We start from the raw sequence: 22209 nt of genomic DNA, 5'->3' as shown, positions 1-22209 counted from the left end.
CGAAATTTATCCAGCTAAGATTTGTAGCTGCAAAACGTTTGCGTTACAGCTGTATTAACGCTAACCGTTCTATTTTTGACAGCTTTCATTGTTTGATGCGTTCGCTACTTCAATTCAGCTGTTATACAGCACAAAGCAAATAATCTTGGTTTATAGCGCTAAAATTGTTAGTTGGGTGTTTAGTACCCTTTTATATATTCCGGCCATTTACTCTTTAATGGGTGAAAATTTCCTTGTAATTTGAAAATAGATTTAACTTCTCCCTCAGACCCTGCACAAGATATAATAGTTTATGTACACAAACCCGTAACAATTTAATAAAAACCAGGATAGCCAGTAATTTCAAGATATGTGCATTCAAATTATTTTCCTATCGTGTTCTTACTATGAAAACAATCAAATTTCACAGGATGTTTGCTCGAGACTTCTGATGCCAAGTCTCGTATGCTTGTCCCGCTGCACATAACCTCCGGTAGCAGCAGTATTAGGATTGCAAGTCAGCCTTTAATAAATAATGCCCCCGCATCGGACTGAATTATGTGTTATTATATTATTCAATAAAATGTTTTTTATGGTCATAGTTTTCTATTGATTATTTATCTTAGAAATGAAACATTAAAATCGATTTGCATTTTATATATTTCAAAAAGACTAAATTTTACTCTGTTTCTTAGAAAAATGTTTTTGGATAATGGGTAAAATTCACTCGTTAATCTGACGTACAAGCCGTTTACTCTTTAATGAGTAAAGACCCTTTACTCTTTTTATGAGTTAAACTAGTTTCTTTCAAAGAGGGTACTTTTTTACTCTTTAAAGGGTACTTTGATCTTACAGTGTGCATCATTTATTTTGTCATGATCGTCATGATCACTAGATTTCCATCCTTGGCCCTTAGTGGAAGTCTTCACGGTGGTTTGCGAATACCCTTTAATGGGTGAAAATTTACCCATTTTCAAATAGCTCACACTTCTGTCAAAAAATGGGTAAATACAGAAATGAAAAACGGGTAAATAAACACCCATTATGTTTTGGCCATTGCAGATTAAAAATGGGTATTTAAAACTCATTTATGGGTGAAAAAATAGTTAAAGCAAACATTCCATAGATGCAGCTGTGTTGTGCGCAGTTCCGAAGATTAAGTATAATTATAAATCTTTAAGTTCATCTTTCTATTTTTGTATATACAGCGTTCAAAGAAGAGGTAAGTTATTGACTTATATAGTAATGTTAAATTTATATTGATCACAAACTACACAGACATTTCAGATTTACCTGTTATTCCTGCCTCGGTTCCAGCCGGCTGCAGCAAAATTCCAACAATTGACAGATTAGAGGAGCTTATGTGTAAACAAAATAAATGTGTGTTTCAATTAGTTATATTTGTATAATAATGCTTATTGTTTGTAATAAAAATGTATTTGTAATTGTAATACTTTATTTCAAAACACATTATTAAAGTTGAGGTTATGCTAATTTGCATTCCCCTTCCAAAAATGGGTGAATTTTTACTCTTTTTATGCCACAAGCGAGATTTACAAAAAGGGTAAAAATTTACCTATCATGTGACAGAAACCGCTCTTACCCTTTAAAGAGTAAAGCTAAGTATGCTGTTTCGCTCAAGAAAAGTAAAGAAATTCCTTGACTGAAAGGGTCAAGAAATTTCCTACAGAGAGCCCCCTTTGAAGTGACATATCTTCTCAACTGCGTACTGCGATCAGAAAAAAGTGATTTTCTTGACCATTTCTTGGAAGAAATTTTCCACGCATCGAGATAGGCGATTCCTTTTCTTGTCAGTAGCAAACCGGCCTTAAACCGTGTTTACCCTTTAAATGTGGAGAGGCACTTCTAGCGAAAATGGGTGAATTTTTACCCATTAAAGGGTATTTGCAAACGTCCGTGCAGGTCCGTCACACTCGGGCTCAGATTGGGTACCACTTCTAGTACTGCATTTGGTCCCTCGGTAGTGCAAAAGGTACCAAGTTTGACAGATCGCAGTACACTTTGAACGGCATTCTAGATTACCTTATGAGCCATAAAATTTTGGGCAACTGCAAGGGACATGGAGGTTTTTAATTTGTCTTTGGTCCGTGCTTATGAATTGCTACGCAAGAAATTTGGCAACACTGGCGTGTACGAAACCCCTTCCCGGGAATTTGGATAAAGCATCCATTTATTTTCCATTAGTCCAACAATTGTCAGTTTTGCCCTGACTGTCAGTCGCTGCGGCCGTCGTATTTTTGCTATTTTGTTGTGATCTCGCCTGGTGCGTCTGCATGCCATCAGCGCGAATTTTGTTACATAAAATCGTCCGCGGCATGAAAAATCAGCACTAAAAATTGTTCCAATGCGCTTCCGTCGTAGCCAAACGCTCAAACATCTGCTGGACCTGTGGCCAGGCAAAAAGTACCTGGGCATCTACCGGTTTCTGCCGCTGTTCTTCGGTCTCGGCGCAACGCTGGAGTTTTCCATGATCCATTGGCGCGTGGGCGATACCAATTTCTGTGAGTATGATTTGAAATAATGATCTAAGTTGTATTAAAACGGTGCCTGTCGTGTTTTTAGATAACACATTCAAGAAGAGACAAGCCAAGGATATTGTCGAAGAGCGGTTACGACTTCACCAGCTGGAACCGATTCGGGAATCAAACTAAGAACAACGAACGGTTGAAAAATCGGCACAAACATGCCAGCAGGGGTTCCCACAAAAGAATACGTTAAGTTCATGGCTGCGGCTCTGTTTTCGATGTTTGCTGGTTCGCAGATCGTGCACCTTTATTATAATCCGCTGAAGGATTTGAATTATTATATCGAGAAGGAAATCCAGTCCCAGCGGTTAAGGGTAGTTGAACAGCAATCCGACGATGGAATAAAAAAGTAATAGTTCAAATCTCATCTCTGTTTGTGATTATATTTCGATAGCATTGGGATAGGACTAAACTTAGGTATGGAAATTATTCGCTTCGGTCGACTTCTGCTTGCAGTTGCTGGTGGCGTCGCAACAGGGCCTCGTTCCGTTGGCACTCAGCGGTCAACTGTTTTACGGTTGTAGCATATTTGCGCTGCTGTTCGACTAGACACAAAAGCTGCGCATTCAAGCCATCCCGTTTGGCACGTTCGTCATCGCACTTCGTTTTGACCTACGGGAAATGGAAAGAGCAGTGGGGGAAGTTTAAACGCAGGGCACGTGTATGTTCCGTTTCCTCTTTCAAGCGTTGTCTAATGAAATTGAAGTAAAGTCGCAACACGTACCTTAGCCTTATTGTTGCGGATGCCTTCGACAATCGTTTCGAACTGTTGCACAAATTGCTCCCGCGAGTTGAACGACTGCATGGCGTTGCCGTAGTTTTCGTAGATCGAGTTCAGCAGCGACATTTCCTTCTCCAGGTATAGCTTGGTGTCGTCGAGAGTGTTGTACAGAGTGTAGAACTGCTTCGTTTCGCGATGTGTTGCACTGACTGCAAATTTTGAATCGGATTAACTACTCCGTTCAAGAACTACAATCTCAATACGGTACCTTGATTATAAAGCTCGAGGAATCTTCTCTGATACTGAGCCAGCTCAGTACGATCTGGAATGTTATCTAGCTGGCGATTGATGGAAACATAGGCACGGTTTTTCTTGGCCAGCTGCAGACGTAAGGATTTCAAACGTTCCTGTTCGACCTCCAACTGCTTCTGATATTCGATTATGTCTTCGTCTGGGGTGGAAGTTTCGGCTTTCCTGTAATCAAAAGGACATTAGTTCCCGAGATTTCAATAGAATGTTAAATCAACTGCTCACAAAATTTTCTCTTGTAGATCAGCCAACTCCTTCTTGCACTGTTCCTTAAATTCCGTCTCCAGTTGTTTCATCCTTTCGTTTTTGAGATCAACTCCTGAACGTGAGCCAGAATTTTCTGGTTCTTCTCGTCGATTTCCAAGTTATCTAGATTATGGATTTCCCCCTCCAGGGAGCCTTTGAGATTCTTCATCTCATCCAAGTCTAATTGTTCCTGCTGCAAAGCTTCCTTCAGCTTGCCATTTGAAGCCTTGACGCGGTCTAGCTTTTTCTCCAGAGCTAACTTCGTGGCTAGAATCGTTTTGATCTTGTTCTGCTCGGACAACTGGCTGGTGTCGATCGACATCTCTCGTTTAAGATCCTCGTAGTGCTGATTCAGGGCGCTTCTTTCAGCGTCCGTCAGTTCAACCGAAATGTTTTGCTATTAAAAGAAAAATTTTAGCTTGCGATCTTTGTGAACAGAAGGCTAAAACTAAATTTACCTCTTTTGCAACTGATAAAGTTTTGAACAAATTATCGAAATCAAGCTAAAATCAATAAATTAAAACGTAAGAAGCTGCATGCCATCTCTAGCAAATCAAAATCTACCTCCTGTTCCGTCCTTTGCAGGATGCCCTCAAACACATCCTCGGAATCATGGGCATCGTCCACCTCGGCAATGTCCACATTCGTCTTTACCGAAAAGTCCCTCGTTCCGTACTCCATTAGGGTGATCCTCACCCGGCTCATAACATCGTCCGGACCCTTCTCCGTGCGTCTGAACTGCCTTTTCGGAATGTATCTATCCTCAACCGTTCGGAGATTCTCCAGCTGCTTCGAGTGCACTTGCTTGGCTTCTCGGTCCGATTGAAGCGTGAAGTGATTTTGGAACTGAGACGCCGCTAGCTTCTTCAGCTTTTCGGCCTTTTCGCTGCGATTTTCGGCTGACCGTTTGACCAACCACTCCACCACCGGGTAGATGTTGATGAAATCTAGACCCTGAATCTGGTGCGGTTCCAGCTGGAAGGGACACTTCATCTTCGGTAGGACCACGACGATCTTTTCCGTTAGGGAGCTGGAAATAGTTGGAAAATCTTTAAAAGTGTAAAATAAACAGGGTTGGTAGCAATTGAGTGTCTTAAAATAGGAACTTTAATTATTATTATTATTGTTTAATAAAGAGAAGAAACAACTTAACAGATTACTTAAATTCTATCTAGTAATCGAGTTTTCTTCAGAACTCGATCAATTTCTCCTCGTTTGCTTCGTTGTTGCTGAGAATAGGGTTGATACCCGCGTCCAACTTGGCTTCTAGCCTTTCTGTATCATATTTGCGACAATTTGCAAGGATGTGCAGCACGGTAACCTCGTCCCTTCAGACCTCGCAAACGTTGTTGTGAGAAGATTGCACTGTGAGAGATGTTGGTGCGTCCTATACGCAATCGAGTAATTGCCCTTCGTTCTTTGCTTGATTTCCTGTCCCGCCAAGGAACTGTTGAGTTCTTTATCCTCCGAAGAAAACTATCGTTCGAATTTCGCCACTCGCCTTCCCAGCTGTATCTGATGTATATTTTTACTATTTTCTTCGCTTCCATCGCAGGAATAGGTATATTAGGTTCATTATCTCCACGCCCGATTGCCGCAAAATGATACGCTTTTTCGTTTCCGGCAATTCCCACATGCGCAGGAACCCAACATAGCGTAGCGCTTTTATCCCTCTAATACCCAAGTTTTATTTATTATTATATTTTATTATTTTTATCCACAAATTTATGAATTTTGGTTTTTGATTTTTATAATTTTTATTTTTGAACGTTCCCATTCTTTTACATTTTTTTTGAAGCCTCTTCTGATTATTGATTTTTGGCAATAATAAAAATTCAAGTTTTTACAATACTTTTAAATATTAAATTTTTATTATTTTTTCTGGAAATATTTTTATTTTCCGTGTAATTACCGGAAAACAGGTTTGAAATTATTTTAATACCACCAAGCTGTTCTTCTGTGATAGGTTGATAGTAGAAAAATATATATGCATTGAAGGTTATACAAGAATACAACTTTTCAAACAATTTTCAAAAATACAAAAAAAGTATCAAAAGTCATAAAAAATGTTTTTTATATGCGTGCCATGAGTCAAGGTTAAAGCCAAAAATAAAATCATTTTGATTTCCGAGCTACGAAAAAATACACAAAATTCCAAAGTGTAGCCCGTCTAAAGGCGGGGTTGAGTATTAGAGGGTTATCTCTGGCTAGCATTTCAGCTAGCTGTATCCAGTGATGGTCTGAGGTACCGTTATCTATGGCCATTAAACAACTACCGTGTACGCACCTTACTTTGCGCAGTTCCAAACTTTGCGCATTTTTAACAAGCATGAAAAAATTAAAATTAATCAATGATTTTTTCAACAATTCTGTTTCACTAACATGTTTGTTTATGTGAAATAAGTATTTGACATACATTTGTTTACTAAGAAACCCTTGTTAATGTTAGTAAATAACCAAAAAACCTTATCGTCACACGTATTATCCTCAACTTTTACACCGTCTTAGCACAAGCACTAAGGAGTGGCTCTTCCAAAAATCAACATTTTTCTGAACAAAACTGTGTTATGAGAAATATATTTCTCGCATACTCTGAGATAACGCCCTAAAAGCCATTGGTAGCCACGTGTGTAGCTCGTTGTTTCTGAGCAAATGAAAGAATAAGCATCCAAACCAACATCACGGGCAGATAGATAATGATCCTTTCTTCCCCATAGCGTTGTGAAATAACATGAAAATCCATTCAAATGCTCAGAAACAATGAGCTACACACATGATTACCAATGGCTTTTAGGGCGAGATCAGAAGTTATGCGAGATTTGCGGTGTATTTGCAAAAACGGTAATATTCTAGTAATTCAATTAATGTTTCATATAATATGTCGAATTTTTATTTGAAAAAAAAAAGCGATGCGCAATGTAAGGACCCATTTTTTACATGAGGGTCTTAATTTTTGCGCACTTCTAGCAATTCAAAATGGATCTTAAATACATGTACGTCATTGCAAATGCTAAAAGCTGTCGATCTTACCAGGAGTCACTCAATCCATAAGGCAACGGCCACATATAATATTCCTGAAAGTACTTTTTGTATGAAGCTTAAGGCAAGGTGTGCATCGAAAAATGTCGGAAAACCCACTGTATTGACGCAGGAGGAGACTTTCACTGTAAACATATTTATGTGGCAGCCCTGGATAGGACTGACAGCTCAAAGTGTGAATGCAACCGAAACGAATGAGTAAACAAAGTATGCGAGTGTTGCCGGAGCTTCACATTTTCCTTTGTAATCGAACGGTCACTCCGATGGACTTATCCACGATCTTCTTTTATTGTCGACTTTCTTTTTCTTTTCCGTTGTAAATGCGGGCCATGTTTACATAAAATGACATCCGGACCAACATCCAGTGAATGAATGTTCACCGGATGAACATTGAGTGGATGAATGTGCAGCGAAATTGTTCATTTTTTGTAAACACGGCCCGCAGTGGAGATTTTCTTCCCGCTGGAAGTTGCGGCGTGACGTCATCGTAGATTAGTTCATTGCGAAACGTCAAAAGCTCTTGGTAAACAAAAAAACCAGCTGATCGCAGCTGTCTCATGGATTGCTTTTAACCTTTCGGTCGTCGCGCGAATTTTTGTAACGCGAATAGTCGCTCGTTGTACTTTGTACAACACCCTTGGTTTTGCGAATATCTAATGAGTCTGACCACTTAGATAGATGACGTCTTCGGCAAAATTGATCAGTAGCTTATGGGCTTTTATTACTATAGCCAAGAAATTCGGGATTTCGTCACTAGGCGGCGCTAGTGAGCATTAAGCTTTTCCCAGATCTCATGATCCTGACCACTTAGAAAGATGGCGTCTTCGGCAAAGTTGTTCGGTAACTCAAGGACTATCATTGTTTGAGCTAGTTGATTCAAAATGTTGCCACTAGGCGGCACTAGTGAGCATAAAACATTGCTTTCGCAAATATCTCTGGAGCCTGATCACTTAGAAAGATAGTGCCTTCGGCAGAGTTGTTCAGTAGCTCAAATTCTTTCTTTGTTTAATCCTTAAAGTTAAAGATTTATTAAAATAATGATAGTCCCTGAGCTTCTGAACAACTTTGCCAAAGGTGCCTGTTTAAAAAATCAAGATCCTGCAGTATCCGCAAAACAAAAATTTCATGCTCACTAGCGCCGCCTGATGGCAAAATATCGTATTTCTTGGCTCAGATAATAATAGCCCTTGAGCTACCAAACTACTTTGCCGAAGACACCATCTTTCTAAGTGGTCAGGCTCCTGAGATATCTGCAAACAAAAGTTTCATGCTCAATAGCGCCACCTAGTGGCAAAATTTTGAATCAACTAGCTCGATAGATAATGATAGTCTTTAACTTACTAAACAACTTTGCCGAAGACGACATCCTTCTAAATGGCCAGGATCCTGAAAAATCTGCAAAACAAAAGTAAAACTTCCATGCCCACTAGTGCCACCTAGCGGTCAAATTCCGAATTAAATGAGGTACCATCAGATAGCGCTTCACCTCCAGAACAACTTTACTAAAGACCCCAAGTTTCTATATTATCTGGATTATGACGATTTCAAGCTGTGTTTTTTTTTTTTTTTTTTTGGTGGGGATTGCTCATCAAACCTTCCGGTCCGCCTCATAGTTACGTACTATTTGGTGCTGGGTGTAGTTCTTGTTTTTCCAGCTGTATTGAAAAGCATGAGCCATAGTCTTTGGCATAAAATCGGATCTATCTTTAGCAGAAAAGAACCGAAATGTCTATCGACGACCGGTGATTGCTTGCAGATATAGTGGAGAGCTTGTCTTGAAACGTTCATCGCTTCAAGCTAGTTGAAAAACTGAATACACTGATTGCCTGTCGATCAGAGCCGAACTAGGCATAGATCGTATGCATACATCTGAATCTACATGTCTCCGATGTATTACATCGTTCCAGGTGGGAGTTATCTGATATGTGAATATGGTACCATAACAGAATTTTCCATCTGAACGAAGTGATAAATCATAATATTCCGCAAACTGTATCACACATCTACAGAATGTATTGCGTGAAGTTAAGACACAGCAGAGTATTGGGTACATAGGACCAAGTCCCTGCCGGGTGGCGCGAAACTGATGAGCGATAGACAATAGAATCAACAACACTGCCATAAGGGATAGTAAGCATGTGACTATTGTCGAAACTATGATTAGGAGGCAAATCAACATCCCAAGATCAAATTTTTGTTACAACCCAATGTAGGTATTATTAAATTAGGCTGTAGAAAATGATAAATATCTGATCAATTAGGAACCTTGCAACAGGTAATAAATGCTCGTAGTCTGTTTTCTTCGAATACACATGTATAAATTGTTAAAATTGCCGAATCATACGCGGAATTTATTAAACGGATCATGAAATTAGGACTGAAATCATAATGATGATAGATTATCAACTTTCCTTTCGTCTTGCTATTTGTTACCGTTAGAATCACCAAACTGATTGGTTTCCCACTACTTACACCAATACAACAGCACGAAAACTGAAGTATTATAATCGCGCGTTGGAACTTTCAATATCCATATATTACATCAATAGTGAATTCTTGTATGTAGCCAGTATAAATAACAGAATCATCAACTTCTTGAACATTCTTTAACTGAAAACAGGATGCTTGTTTTATCAAACATGCTCAATCTGCACCTAAAATTCGGATCCAAATAGTTTTCTAAATAAAAATTGTGTCTAAATAAAACGTGTAGGCCAACAAAACATAATTGAGTAGGAGTTTACAAGTTACTTAGCACATGAAAAGCAGTTTAAATTAATCTATTACTAGATCAACACTAATGCTCACATTTTTATATTCTCATTTCATCATGGTCCTCATTGCTCGAGCGGAGACGAACACCCTGGAGATGGAAAAAATCGACAGCGCTACGATAAGGAAACGTAACAGATGAGAAACTATCGATACATTTATCAATTATAAAACCCCGTTTTAATGTTAACACTTTGTTTCTGTTTTTTCTGTTTTTTTTTTCGTTTCAGCAATCAAATAACCGAACCAACTCTACTACAGGGTGTCCGCAAATTATCCGTACAAACTTTGAAGACATGGCTCTATACAATCAAGCATAATAAATTCAATATTTTTGCATGGTTTTAAATATTGGCTTATTATATTCTTAAGAAGTAAGTTTGACACATTTCCGATTTCAAATAATTGCACAACCAACCCAAATGTATTGAGGTGTCTTAAAGGGAGCTGTTTTCCGAGCTTTATGACGGGAGAGAAATGTCCATACAGTTCACTGGATTTGCACCGTACAATTTTCTATTTTCAGTCTAACTTGAAGCCACTTTCCTGTAGATTACTTCAAATAATAATAGGACATTTGGATTCATCTCTTTTAGGTTTTAGGGATAACACATCTCCAGTATGACTAGCGGCCCTCAGGAAAAACGTTTCCGAAAAATTTGAATTTGCCTATCTCAGTAACAAGTAATTATTTCGAAATTTTTTAAAGTTGTATTTTGTGTTAGCATATAGATATATTATAAAAGGTACATGGACATTGATTTTTCATTGTTTTCAATGCGAGGTCATCTTTCTAATATTTTGCTGTTCGGATAATTTGCGGACACCCTGTATCTTTTCATTTCTTCTTCGTTATACTTATAGTCCTTCTGGCACTGAACCGAGTAGTGCGTCTTCCGCTTTCTTACTGGTGCTGTTTTTCCTGTACATTTGGCATAGTGTCGGAGGTGGTGTACTGTATTTGCTATACAACGCGCTATTTTCGATATTGTGCTTGGCGTGTGGGGAAGCAGTACTAGTGGTGAAGCGGAGGGCGCCATTCGGTTTATTGCCAGAGGGACTATATCTATTTAATGTATCTGAAGCTTGTGGGACCGCTTTAATTCCGGCGCCTGCTTGTGGAAGATCCCGGTGTGCTAAACGGTATAGGACATGTTAACGGGGGAGGCTTGGTAGGTCCTCACCCAGCCCGTGTCTAGATGGGCGGATAATTGTCTGCCAGGGTGTGGATTGAGCAATAGGGTCCTAAAGCCCTGTCCCAATTTTAGTGCCAAACGCTTAAGTTTAGGCCAAAAACGCAAGTTTACTCAATTTTCTAATGTTTTCCGTTGGTTTAAGCCCAAAAAACATTTTTTTAGATTTTGTCACATCCTTTGGCTTAAACTCAAATTTTGGGTGTATTTTGTTTTCCGTGTCCCTTATGAAATGTCAGATAGGAACAACCCCAGTGGTCGAACTAAAACCCCTGTGGTGTTTTTGTCCACTAAGCGAACGTCAAACATGATCAAAAGTGTCAAGGTTCATTTATGGACAACATTTTTAATTTAAAGTTTAAACATGATACAGCCAAGTAGATGAAAAAACCGAATTTAGTACTATACCATTTAATTCCACTAGAGTTTGTATCCTTTGACAGATACGCGTATTTCGACCTCAACTGTAAGGCCGTCTTCAGTGTCGTGTACTAGACTCGACTAGTCGAGTCTAGTACACGACACTGAAGACGGCCTTACAGTTGAGGTCGAAATACGCGTATCTGTCAAAGGATACAAACTCTAGTGGAATTAAATGGTATAGTACTAAATTCGGTTTTTTCATCTACTTATAGGTATTCTACTAAACAGCTCGAAGATTTATTATGATACAGCCATTATTTGAGCGAGAAAAATTGCTAAAGTAGGTAGAGTAACATGCTCTTTCGTGTTATTAAATAAAAACAAGATTTCATTAAAAATTTTAGGACCCAATTACAATTACAATGACGATTTCAAGCTGTGGTTTTCTTGAACCGTACATAGTGCATTCATTATTATGCGACTTCCATGTACATTTTTTGATTTTACCGTATTATAAAGGGTCATACTGTAAATAAAAACTGTCGAGTATTGTTCTTAAGAAGATTCTTGAGGAATACATTTTGGTTGGGTGTCTTTTATCTTTGTTGCAAAATGCTAGAATATAAATCACAACTGTTGTACAAAGTACAACAGCGCGACAGCCCGAAGGTTAAGGCGAAAATGACGTTTGCCTTCGTTTTAGGTGGGCTGTAGATCAACTAACGGGAGCCCAATTAAAACGTAGCCCATTTAAAGAAAGTGCAACGAACGAAATTCGACTGTACTTAACTTTCATAAAATTTGATTCCAAGAATGTTAATTTTAAGAGGTCCGCAAGATGTTTCTAGAATATCGAAGAGAGCCGCGGCTTCAAAAATGTTGGGAACCACTGCTCCAGAATTATGTACCAATATTAACGATCAGCAGGATAATGTAAGAAGTGACTTTGAAGACCATTTCGAATGCAATAGAGATTTCTGAGACGTTCCATTAAAAATAAAGACTTGCATTAAATCAGTGGTTTTCAAATCGTGCTCCGCGGAGCACTTGGTGCTCCGCGAGCCCTTAGCAAGTGCTCCGCGACAGTTTTGAAAGTTTGTATCAATGCTTTGAAATACACTTAACTTTTTGATTTGAAAATGCTTTTATTATCCCAAACCAAGCCATACATAGAGAACATTTAGAGAACAAAACAACCAATCACGCTGAAAATTTGATAAATTAGTAACTCGCTGATTGCGACCAATCGATCAAATTTTCATTTAAGGCCACTTATTTGTTCTCTTGATTTGCGATCTTAAAAATTTAGCAGTGGTTCTATTCTTTCATTCATTCTCACCTTATGATGTTTTCGAAGTTATAGTGGATGATGAAACACAATTTTTACGTGTGTGTATAACGGTGTCTTGATTTCGATCATTATCGAAATTTCATGTACTTCGGATATAGTCACGAAAACGTTCAGAATTTTACTAAAAAAAAGGTTAGAAATGAAAGGTTAAACATATTCTGTTGGCGTTTGTTTGACCAGATAGTTTGATCACGAAAATTGACATTTTGTATGGAAAAGCTTTGGCTGCAAAATTGGGTTTTTCTGGATTTAGATCCAATTTTCACGAAAGAGTAATTTAAAACTTTCAGGTTGCGAAAGTTTTGTTGGGATACTTATTTTCGTCGAAAATACAACTGATGTAACTCCGATAATAGTCAAAATTTGGTCACGGTGATACAAAATTAGAAATATTTCACGGATTGACCCATAAATCCTTGAGTGTTGAACTTGTGGTTAACTTTTAATGAAGGACTCAAAAAATAATATATTTCACTGCAGAAACTCGCTGTGTTCGAACTAAAATTGAAAGTCAAAAAAAAGCAAATAGGTATAGCTCCATTTGGTTTCCTTCTTGTCAAACTTTTTGTATGAGATCTCCAAAAATTTTGTTAGGCTTGTCACTCAGTACCTGAACCTCTCCTTCCTGGAGCTTGACATAATTTGTACATGAACCCTTAGATGCCTAATTGGTACAGTTTAATTCTGAAATAAAAAAGCTTGCTAAATCAAATAAAAAAAAAATTGGAAATTATACTGAAGAGATTAAATTAAAATCGGTATTTATTGGCTTTCTCGGCGAAATCATTCCCTTTCAGAAGTTACACAAATTTACTAGAAACATCAACCACCCGTTTGTGAGTTAAATAAAATATAACTCGATTACTTACTTTAGTCTTCGAACAACTCTCTAAAAGTCATTGTAATAAATTCACAAAATTTCAGGTTATTTGTAGTTCATCATCAGAAACTACCAGAAGCTGAGATACGAAGCTCCAAACTTGGGCATTTTGTATGGAAAAACAGCAATTGGTTACTCAACTTTTGTCACTGACTATAAATCTCACTTTAAGATTTTAGTAGGAATTACAGTCTCGATTTAAGTGTGTAAAAAAATCAGATTTCAAACGGATATCAATAACAGGTGCTCCGCGCAACAATTTATTTTAAAAAAGTGCTCCGCGAGCAAAAAAGGCTGAAAACCCCTGCATTAAATAATAAGGATCAAGTCTTTATGAAGAGCCCCGCTACCAACCCTGGCAAACGAATCACTTACATCTTCTGTCCGATGGTCAGATTCTCGTGGAAGAGCAGATCTACGTCCACGTCGTAATCGCAAGCCTCGATGCACCAGGTCATTCCGCCGACGATTTTGTCGAAGATGGACAAACCCTGGATATGCGCCCGGTAGTACCCGGCCCCCACCAGGATGTCGATGATTTCCTGCTCCTTGCGCTTCTGTTCCTCATCTTCGCGACGTTCCACCTGATTATGAGGTACGGAAACATAAGAAAAGTGGAGAGATCTTTGGGGGATTTGGGGAACTTACCTGAATCTCATTGCCATCAGCGTCGAAACGAGTGGCCAGTTTGATGTTTGGAAGGTGCTTACTGAAAAGATTCTTCGAACCCATTTTCCTCACATTCTACGTTGATTACAATCACTTTTTTATGAAAAATTAAAATTACAAATTTCCGATGCAATTTATTTTGTGATAACAAAAATGCACTTTTATGTTGTCAGTTGAAAACAGCTGATTTTGACAAACTCAATGCAACTGCACTGGAGTGGTATCAGCTCCCGGGATTTTGAGCACGTTTCGAGTAGTTTTGACATGTCTGCAGCTGTAACTGTATGTTTCCGAAGGGCTTCAATCTAAAGTTGGCGCGCAACGATCAAGCGATACAAACAAAAACTTCAAGTTCCAACGCTCTTCAAAAGTTAATAATTTTTGTGATTATTCAGTGATTTCCGCCTGAAAACCTCGTTCAAAATGGCTCTCTGGGTTGACCGTTACCGCCCGCGTGAACTCTCGAAACTAGACTACCACAAAACGCAAGCCACGCACCTCACGAACCTTTGCGCCCAGGGAGACTTTCCGCATTTGATGTTCTACGGCCCGTCTGGCGCAGGAAAGAAGACCCGGATCATGTGCCTCCTGCGGGAACTGTACGGCTCGGGAGTGGAGCGTCTCCGGAACGAAGTGATGAACTTTACCACCCCCTCGAATCGCAAGGTGGAAATCATGACCGTCAGCAGCAACTATCACATCGAAGTGAATCCATCGGATGCCGGAATCTATGATCGGGTTGTCATCACCGATATGATCAAGCAGATTGCCCAAACGCAACAGATCGATCCCAGTGGGCAGCGCGAGTTCAAAACGATCGTGCTCTCGGAAGTGGACGAGCTGACCAAAGACGCTCAGCACGCCCTAAGAAGAACCATGGAGAAATACGTGGCCACCTGCCGGTTGGTGCTTTGCGTCAATTCCACTTCGCGAGTCATTCCGGCGGTGAAGAGTCGTTGCTTGGGGATTCGAGTGTCGGCTCCGACCAACGAGGAGATCGTCAGTATTCTGAACGTGAGTATTTCCAGGCATTTTCATTATTAAGACAGGGTATCGTAACGTTAATAAATTACAATTACAATTACAATTAAGAGACTATCACACAAACCTTAATCCCTTCACAGAACATCTGCAAAAAGGAAGGTCTTCACATCCCCTCGGAGCTGGCCACAAGAATCACCGAGAAATCGGAACGTAATCTTCGTCGGGCGATTCTTATGCTGGAAGCCTGCAAGGTCCAACAATATCCGTTTACGGTCAACCAAGAAGTGCCGGAAATCGATTGGCAGGTGTTCCTCCGGGAAACCGCCAACCAGATCGTCCAGGAGCAATCACCCCAAAAGTTGGAAGCCGTCCGGGAGCGTCTATATGAGCTTCTTTCGCAGGGCGTCCCATCCGATATCATCTTCCGAGGGTTGGTGGAGAATCTAGTCAAAAATTGCGACATGAGCCTGAAGACGCAAACGCTTAACTTTGCCGGAACTTACGAACATCGGATGCAGCAGGGAAGCAAGCACATCTTCCACCTGGAAGCATTCGTGGCGCAATTCATGGCACTGTATAAAAAGTTCTTGAATCAGGCCTCCGCGATGGACATGGATGACTTCTAGGCTGCCCGGAAATCTCGAAATTGCTTTTCTTTCTTTAATAAAAACTAACTTCCGTCACTTACACAATAATGTTTATTAAACTTTCAATAGTTCTGATAATGTTTCACCCGGAAGAGCGAAACCACACCCTCCCGGCTACCGATGGCCAAGAAACCACCCCCTGGGGAGAACGCTACACGTGTTACGCTTCCCAGCCCCGCTTTAATCATGGGGAAATTCCGGAACACCGTTCCACTCTTCATGTGTACCAACTTTACCGCATCCGGCACTTCCGCTGAAGCAATGGCCAACAGCTCAGAAGTTACGTTGAATGCCATCGATCCCACCGAAGTGGTCAAATTGGACACGGTTTTCTCCGGGCTAGGATATTTCTCCTTGAGGACCTTTTCCAGCAAATAGATGTTGACGATTCCCTGGCGATTTCCGGTAGCTAGGTAACGGTTATTTGGGCAAACGGTTATAAATGATCCGTTTACACAGCCCTCGTCTACGAAGACATTGACGAAACGACGTTTCTCCAAGTGGTATATCGAAACTTCGTTATCCGTGCTGTGAGCAATAAGGTACTTCGAATCCGGAGTAAAACATAAAGACGGACAAGCGTTTTTCTGTTGGATGGTGGTTAGAAGCTCCTTGCTCCTAGCGTCCAGCAAATGAATCTCCCCGAAACCCCCAGTGACGGCCAAATACTTGCCACAGTTCGACAGCTCGAAGTTCTTCATGGTCCAAGCGCCATCTCCTCTCAACTGCAACGTGTCGCTCTGGCCAGATATCAAATTATACACATGATAGAACTTCCGGAAACTCCCAAACAACACCTCGTTTCCATCCGGGGTCATCCGACAGCAAGCGATCTTAAACCTCTTCAGCCCAATCGTGTGCAGCTTTTCGTTCTTCGTGCCATCCACCGCCACAATCGAGGCTAATCCATTTAACCCAGCCATGACCGCAACCATCGAAGTGGGATGGAAGTTAATCGCCGTAATTTGTCCTTCGTTTTTGGTTTCTCGATTCAGATTCTTCAATCGCTTCAACTCAATGTTCCCCTTGGGCAAATCCACCGTTGATCCTTTCACTACATGTCCGACCGTTTTCAAAATCTCATCATCTGAATCAATCTCCCGCTCACGGTCCAAATCGGCCCACTTCGGTTGGCCAACGATCTTCTCGAAGTTCTTCCTCCGCCGATTGACCGTCGCTCGCATTTCCACCTTCCTTTCCTTCTTGGGAAAATCATCATCTCTCTCATCGTCCGAATCTTCCCAGGCCGCGGAACGTTTTCGCTTCTTCGTCTCCCCGTCATCTGACTCTTCCCCGAAATCCTCGACGGAAGCCTTCATCAAATTGGACACGAGTTCCGCGCGTCCTCCGAATACCAGCGACATTAGTTCCTTCTCCTTGTTGGTTTTGGGCTTATCGATAAGCTGCTCGTCCAACTGATCCAACACATCCTCCTCCCGATTCTCCGCTTCATCTTCACTGTCCCCATCCTCTTTTTGCTTCTTGATCAACTTGCCTTGTTCCCTATCATCATCCTCGTCCTCTTCCGCCTTAACATCCGGCGCTTCCGCATCGGATCCCTCCTCGCCGGATTCATCACTCAATTCGCCCTGACCGGAGTCCTTCTTTTGAGGCGACTCCACATCCAAACCAACTTCCTCCCGGTACGAGTCCAGAAGCTGGTTTATTGCTTCGTCGTCACTGTCGATTGGCATTTTGCGGGAAGTTTTCTGTAAATGGAATCACTTTTGTAACAAAATTTAAACAATCATTACAAAAACTCGGCAGCTTTTGGGAAAACACGTGAAACTCGCGCAGCGCAAAATGTAAACAGCATTCGAGAAAACAATCGACTGTCAAAATGTTTGAAAACCCCGCTGGAAAAGAAACGGATGAAGCGAATATGGACCAATAAGCCATTTTATGAGACGTTTCGAATCATATGGTTTCCGTTTGTTTACCAGCTTTGAAAGTTTCTGGCGGGCCGATTTATTTACGTTTCTTCTAGCGCCACATTTGGAAGGAGCATATTCAACAATGGCGCTGGTGGCAATGCAACAAAGTTTTTAATGTTCGCATGTAAAATTTAAATCAGTAGGCGGGGAAGATATTTTTCATCTACGTAACTTGTAATACATGTAAACCGGGTAGAAACATGCGCTGAAAGAGACGGGGAAGTCATCGGCAACAAAAATGTGACCAGCGCCATACAGATATCATGCTAGTTTTTTGAACAACAACAATGAGCGGCCCGCCAGAAAACGTCATTCGAACGTCTCGTAAAATGGCTTATGCACGAATTCACTATTTGACGTTTTAGCGGTGCCGTGTTATTTATGTCACCATGGAAACTAGTGAATTCGGCACCGCTGAAACGTCAAATTAGTGAACTCGTGCATCGGCCCATAGAATGGATCAATGCACGAGTTCACTATTTTGACGTTTGAGCGGTGCCGAATTCACTTGTTGCCATGGTAACATAAATAACACGGCACCGCTAAAACGTCAACGAGTGAATTCGTGCATTGGTCCATAGATCAATGCACGAGTTCACTAATTTGACGTTTGAGCGGTGCCGAATTCACTTGTTGCCATGGTCACGTAAATAACACGGCACCGCTCAAACGTCAGATAGTGAACTCGTGCATCGGTTCATAGGGCGATTGGTGCCAACACGGAAACGCGAACCAACATTTCAAGACTTAATAGACCAATGCACGAGTTCAGTATCTGACGTTTGTGCGGTGCCGTATTATTTACGTGACCATGGCAACGAGTGAATTAGGCTCCGCTCAAACGTCAAATTAGTGAACTCGTGCATTGATCCATGGACCGATGCACGAGTTCACTAATTTGACGTTTGAGCGGTGCTGAATAGGGTCCTAAAGCCCTGTCCCAATTTTAGTGCCAAACGCTTAAGTTTAGGCCAAAAACACACACGGAGAAATATTTTTACCTAATTTTTGAGTTTACTTTACCCAAAATTAAGTATATCGATTATAGTTTCAACCCAAAACCTCTCGGTTTTCTCTTTCTCCCACACGAATGTTGTCAAAAATAGAGAGAGCTACATCTACCCAATGGGGGTACTTTGGCCCAATAAGCCAAATTTGGGTAAATGCAACTTTTCTTATGTTTGGGTCGAAAGAACTCAATTTTGCGTTAAATCAACCCAAAATTGAGTATATTTTTCTAATGGAATTAAAGCCAAACTACCTAGTGGGGACCTTGGAAATTTAGCCAAAATTGAGTTATTGGGCTCAACTACGGAATTGCGTTGAAACAACCCAAAATTGAGTTGAATTCCGTCTCCGTGCATGTTTACTCAATTTTCTAATGTTTTCCGTTGGTTTAAGCCCAAAAAACATTTTTTTAGATTTTGTCACATCCTTTGGCTTAAACTGAAATTTTGGGTGTATTTTGTTTTCCGTGTCCCTTACGAAATGTCAGATAAGAACAACCCCCGTGGTCGAACTAAAACCCCTGTGGTGTTTTTGTCGATTAAGCGAACGTCAAACATGATCAAAAGTGTCAAGGTTCATTTATGGACCAATTTTTTAAATTAAAGTTTAAACATGATATAGCCATTATTTGAGCGGGAAAAATTGCTAAAGTAGTTACAGTAACATGCTTTTTCGTGTTATTAAATAAAAATAAGATTTCATTAAAAATTTTAGGACCCAATTCACTGGTTGCCATGATCCCATGGACCGATGCACGAGTCCAGTAATTTGACGTTTGAGCGGTGCCAAGTTCATTCGTTACCATGGCGACATAAATAACACGACACCGCTCAAACGTCAAATAGTGAACCCGTGCAAAGGTCCATTAATAACACGGCACCGCTAAAACGTCAAATCGTGAACCCATGTGTAAATTTCTTTGTGAAATTAACAATGAGATAAGTATTTAACAATTTACACTCATATCTGCTAATTGGGTCCTAAAATGTTTAACGAAATCTTGATTTTAAATAAAAACATAAAAGAGCATGTTACTGCAACTACTTAAGCATTTTTTCCGCTCAAATAACGGCTATATCATCCCGCATAATTATGAACCATACATCTACTGTTTCCCATTCAATCCACAACAATTAACAACAGTATTCGTATAATTCGGTGTAAAATTAAAAATAACAATAAACCAACAGTACCATAAACGGGTTTTACAGTTCGGGGAATGGTATTTGCACAAATTACAATGTGGGAAATAGGCGGTTAAGTTATGTAACCATTTAAATAGGCCGATTTTGTCGAACAAAATTTTTTCATTACAATCTGCCAAACTGTTCACATACCTTCCATTTTTTGATCAATCTACTATAATCCAAACAGGTAGAGAATGGTTGAACTTTATAATTTAAATCAAAACAAATACTGTATATGTAATTATCGTTTAATTGTGAAGTATAGTATTTAACCCAAGAATTATCCCTGTTGTGATTAATCAGTGAAAGATGAACGAATTTGATCGTTTATGCATTTTTATTCATATTAGAGCAATCACACTGTAAAACAGATTGCGTTTCTTATTTAACCACTTTTTTCTGCTTTTTCGCCGTTCCAAACTCGGGGGGTTCTTGCTCGCACAATCCTGGGCCTTGAAAGCACGATTTCTCAGCTAGAAGATTACGGGAAGATCGGTAACGGTAATAATTTGTTGGTTTCATTTCTAGGTCACTGCAACAACACATCCTGGAAAAAACAAATTGGTGCCCGTTAGAACTTGGATCTAAGTTACACGGAATAAATTCTTCTTACCTGAGAAATCTGGATATGAAACGGGTCACTTGGGATCTAGCTCATAAGCCTTAAACCAGAGGGAAGAAGCTTGAATCCTTCTCAAATAAAGATCCGCCACTTGAAAATTTATTTCCGCACGAGTTTTTTTTCACTCCTAAACCAAACAAAACAAATGGCGAAACGATGAAAATATTCTAGGTACTTCGCTCACAAACACTAAAGCGAACCACTGTTTGCCAAACTGTTAAAAATAGGTTGTATACGGTAAAATGTAAATGTGTTAGTGTTTTGCGATAATGACCGTTTCGCAGAATGTCAAGTAATAATTTTACCATTTCTTGGAGATTTGAAACTCCGTATAATTTTACAATATCTGGACAGTATCTTTTATTGTTACTGTTTGGCAAACATCACGCAAATCATTGTTAAACGTCTTAAGCCTTAGACTGAATACAGTTCAACATAAAACCAACTGTTCGGAGTACATTAACCTTAACAGATAAAAGTGATTAATTGTTTTCAATGTAAGGCGAACTGTGATTCTCTATGCGGGATATTTAAACTTTAATTTAAAAATTTGGTTTTATAAATGAACCTTAACGCTTTTGACCATGTTTGACATTCGCTTAGTCGACAAAAACACCACAGGGGTTTTAGTTTTAACACTGGGGTTGTTCCTATCTGACATTTCGGAAGGGACACGGAAAACAAAATACACCCAAAATTTGAGTTCAAACCAAGGGGTGTGACAACATCTAAAAAATAAAATTTAAAAAGTTTTTTGGACGTAAACAAACGGAAAACATTAAAAAATTCAGTAAACATATGTTTTTGGCCTAAAGTTTAGCGTTTGGCACTAAAATTGGGACAGGGCTTTGGGCTCATTCATTTATTTCATAACGCTAAAATTGACCATTTTAGACACCCACCCACTCCCTTGTAACGCTTTTTGTATGAACATTATATAATTTTTGTATGGACCGTAACATCCTTAGGACACCCACCCACCCCTTCTAGCATTATGAAATTTGTGAATGGGCCCTTTACGACCCTATTTGTGAAATTGTGTTTCGGTTGGAGAATAGAATACAGTGAACAAATTTTCCTGTAAATTTTCTTGGTTTTAAACGAAAAAAGTGCTTTTGAAAATTCCGAAATCAATGACGGATCCTGCCCTCTTAAAACAAATTTGTTGACCCTGAAAAGGGCCGATTAAATTGGGTTGTTTAGTGATGAAAAATTCACATTTTTTTTTGTAATTTGATAGAAAGAGCACATTTTTCTAAGTGTAACACGATTTTATGGACCGATGCACGAGTTCATTAATTTGACGTTTGAGCGGTGCCGAATTCACTTGTTGCCATGGACACATAAAAAACACGGCACCGCTAAAACGTCAAATAATGAACTCGTGCATTGATCCATTGCGCTTTAATATCTTAATTTTGATATAGTAAATGATTAAAAGAGATTTAATTCCGGCGACTAAATGACATTTCTATTTACATAATGACAGCTCGTCCCGAAGTAAAATTTTCCAAGGGGTGATTCAAACGCGATTTCCATACTAAATTCAAACGTGTTTTAAAAATAGTTACAGTGTACGGAAAATTGTGAAACTTTGGATTCTGGCTCAGTTTTAAACGAAGAATCAGAATATGTGAAAAACAGGATACACCTACACAAGCCAATTGTTGAAGTTGCGTAACACGGACACATTTTGACGGCGCACAGGTTGAAATCCTCCTCGCCCGATGAGCTTTGCGGTGGGGATGACAATGGTTCC

At 39.7% G+C, this 22209-nt stretch overlaps 4 protein-coding genes and 1 long non-coding RNA gene across 5 annotated transcripts; 2 read left to right on the top strand and 3 right to left on the bottom strand.

Moving 5' to 3' along the window:
* Positions 1-2197: 2197 nt before the first annotated feature.
* LOC5569390 (small integral membrane protein 4) lies at positions 2198-2887 on the top strand. The gene is made up of 2 exons (XM_001658413.2): positions 2198-2501; positions 2563-2887. Exons 1-2 carry the CDS (start codon positions 2345-2347, stop codon positions 2649-2651), a joined length of 246 nt encoding a protein of 81 aa, XP_001658463.1. The 5' UTR covers positions 2198-2344; the 3' UTR covers positions 2652-2887.
* Positions 2882-14242, bottom strand: LOC110676827 (coiled-coil domain-containing protein 93). Its single transcript, XM_021846150.1, is given in 9 exon segments — positions 2882-3137; positions 3250-3455; positions 3515-3720; positions 3781-3865; positions 3868-4198; positions 4260-4304; positions 4366-4831; positions 13775-13983; positions 14048-14242. Coding segments are annotated over 9 exon segments (1818 nt in total). The 5' UTR covers positions 14132-14242; the 3' UTR covers positions 2882-2951.
* Positions 14243-14349: 107 nt separating this feature from the next.
* LOC110676828 (replication factor C subunit 3-like) lies at positions 14350-15739 on the top strand. The gene is made up of 2 exons (XM_021846151.1): positions 14350-15082; positions 15193-15739. Exons 1-2 carry the CDS (start codon positions 14492-14494, stop codon positions 15676-15678), a joined length of 1077 nt encoding a protein of 358 aa, XP_021701843.1. The 5' UTR covers positions 14350-14491; the 3' UTR covers positions 15679-15739.
* On the bottom strand, positions 15733-17534 carry LOC5569391 (U3 small nucleolar RNA-associated protein 18 homolog). The gene has a single exon (XM_001658417.2). It carries the CDS (start codon positions 17391-17393, stop codon positions 15762-15764), a length of 1632 nt encoding a protein of 543 aa, XP_001658467.1. The 5' UTR covers positions 17394-17534; the 3' UTR covers positions 15733-15761.
* Positions 17535-20146: 2612 nt separating this feature from the next.
* Positions 20147-20822, bottom strand: LOC110675848. The gene is made up of 2 exons (XR_002499846.1): positions 20442-20822; positions 20147-20375 (listed from the first exon to the last, which is right to left on the bottom strand). It is a non-coding gene; the product is annotated as an uncharacterized LOC110675848 (long non-coding RNA).
* Positions 20823-22209: the final 1387 nt, after the last annotated feature.

This window comes from Aedes aegypti, chromosome 2 (assembly GCF_002204515.2).
Source record: "Aedes aegypti strain LVP_AGWG chromosome 2, AaegL5.0 Primary Assembly, whole genome shotgun sequence".
Lineage (NCBI taxonomy): Eukaryota > Metazoa > Arthropoda > Insecta > Diptera > Culicidae > Aedes > Aedes aegypti.
The sequence above is the reverse complement of the archived record's forward strand: the minus strand, read 5'-3'. Positions and strand labels throughout refer to the sequence as shown.

Coding starts and splice junctions, on each gene's coding strand:
- LOC5569390 (XM_001658413.2), top strand. CDS start 2,345: ATGCGCTTCCGTCGTAGCCAAACGCTCAAACATCTGCTGGACCTGTGG. Junction 2,502..2,562: donor CGTGGGCGATACCAATTTCT/GTGAGTATGATT, acceptor TCGTGTTTTTAG/ATAACACATTCAAGAAGAGA.
- LOC110676828 (XM_021846151.1), top strand. CDS start 14,492: ATGGCTCTCTGGGTTGACCGTTACCGCCCGCGTGAACTCTCGAAACTA. Junction 15,083..15,192: donor AGATCGTCAGTATTCTGAAC/GTGAGTATTTCC, acceptor ATCCCTTCACAG/AACATCTGCAAAAAGGAAGG.
- LOC5569391 (XM_001658417.2), bottom strand. CDS start 17,393: ATGCCAATCGACAGTGACGACGAAGCAATAAACCAGCTTCTGGACTCG.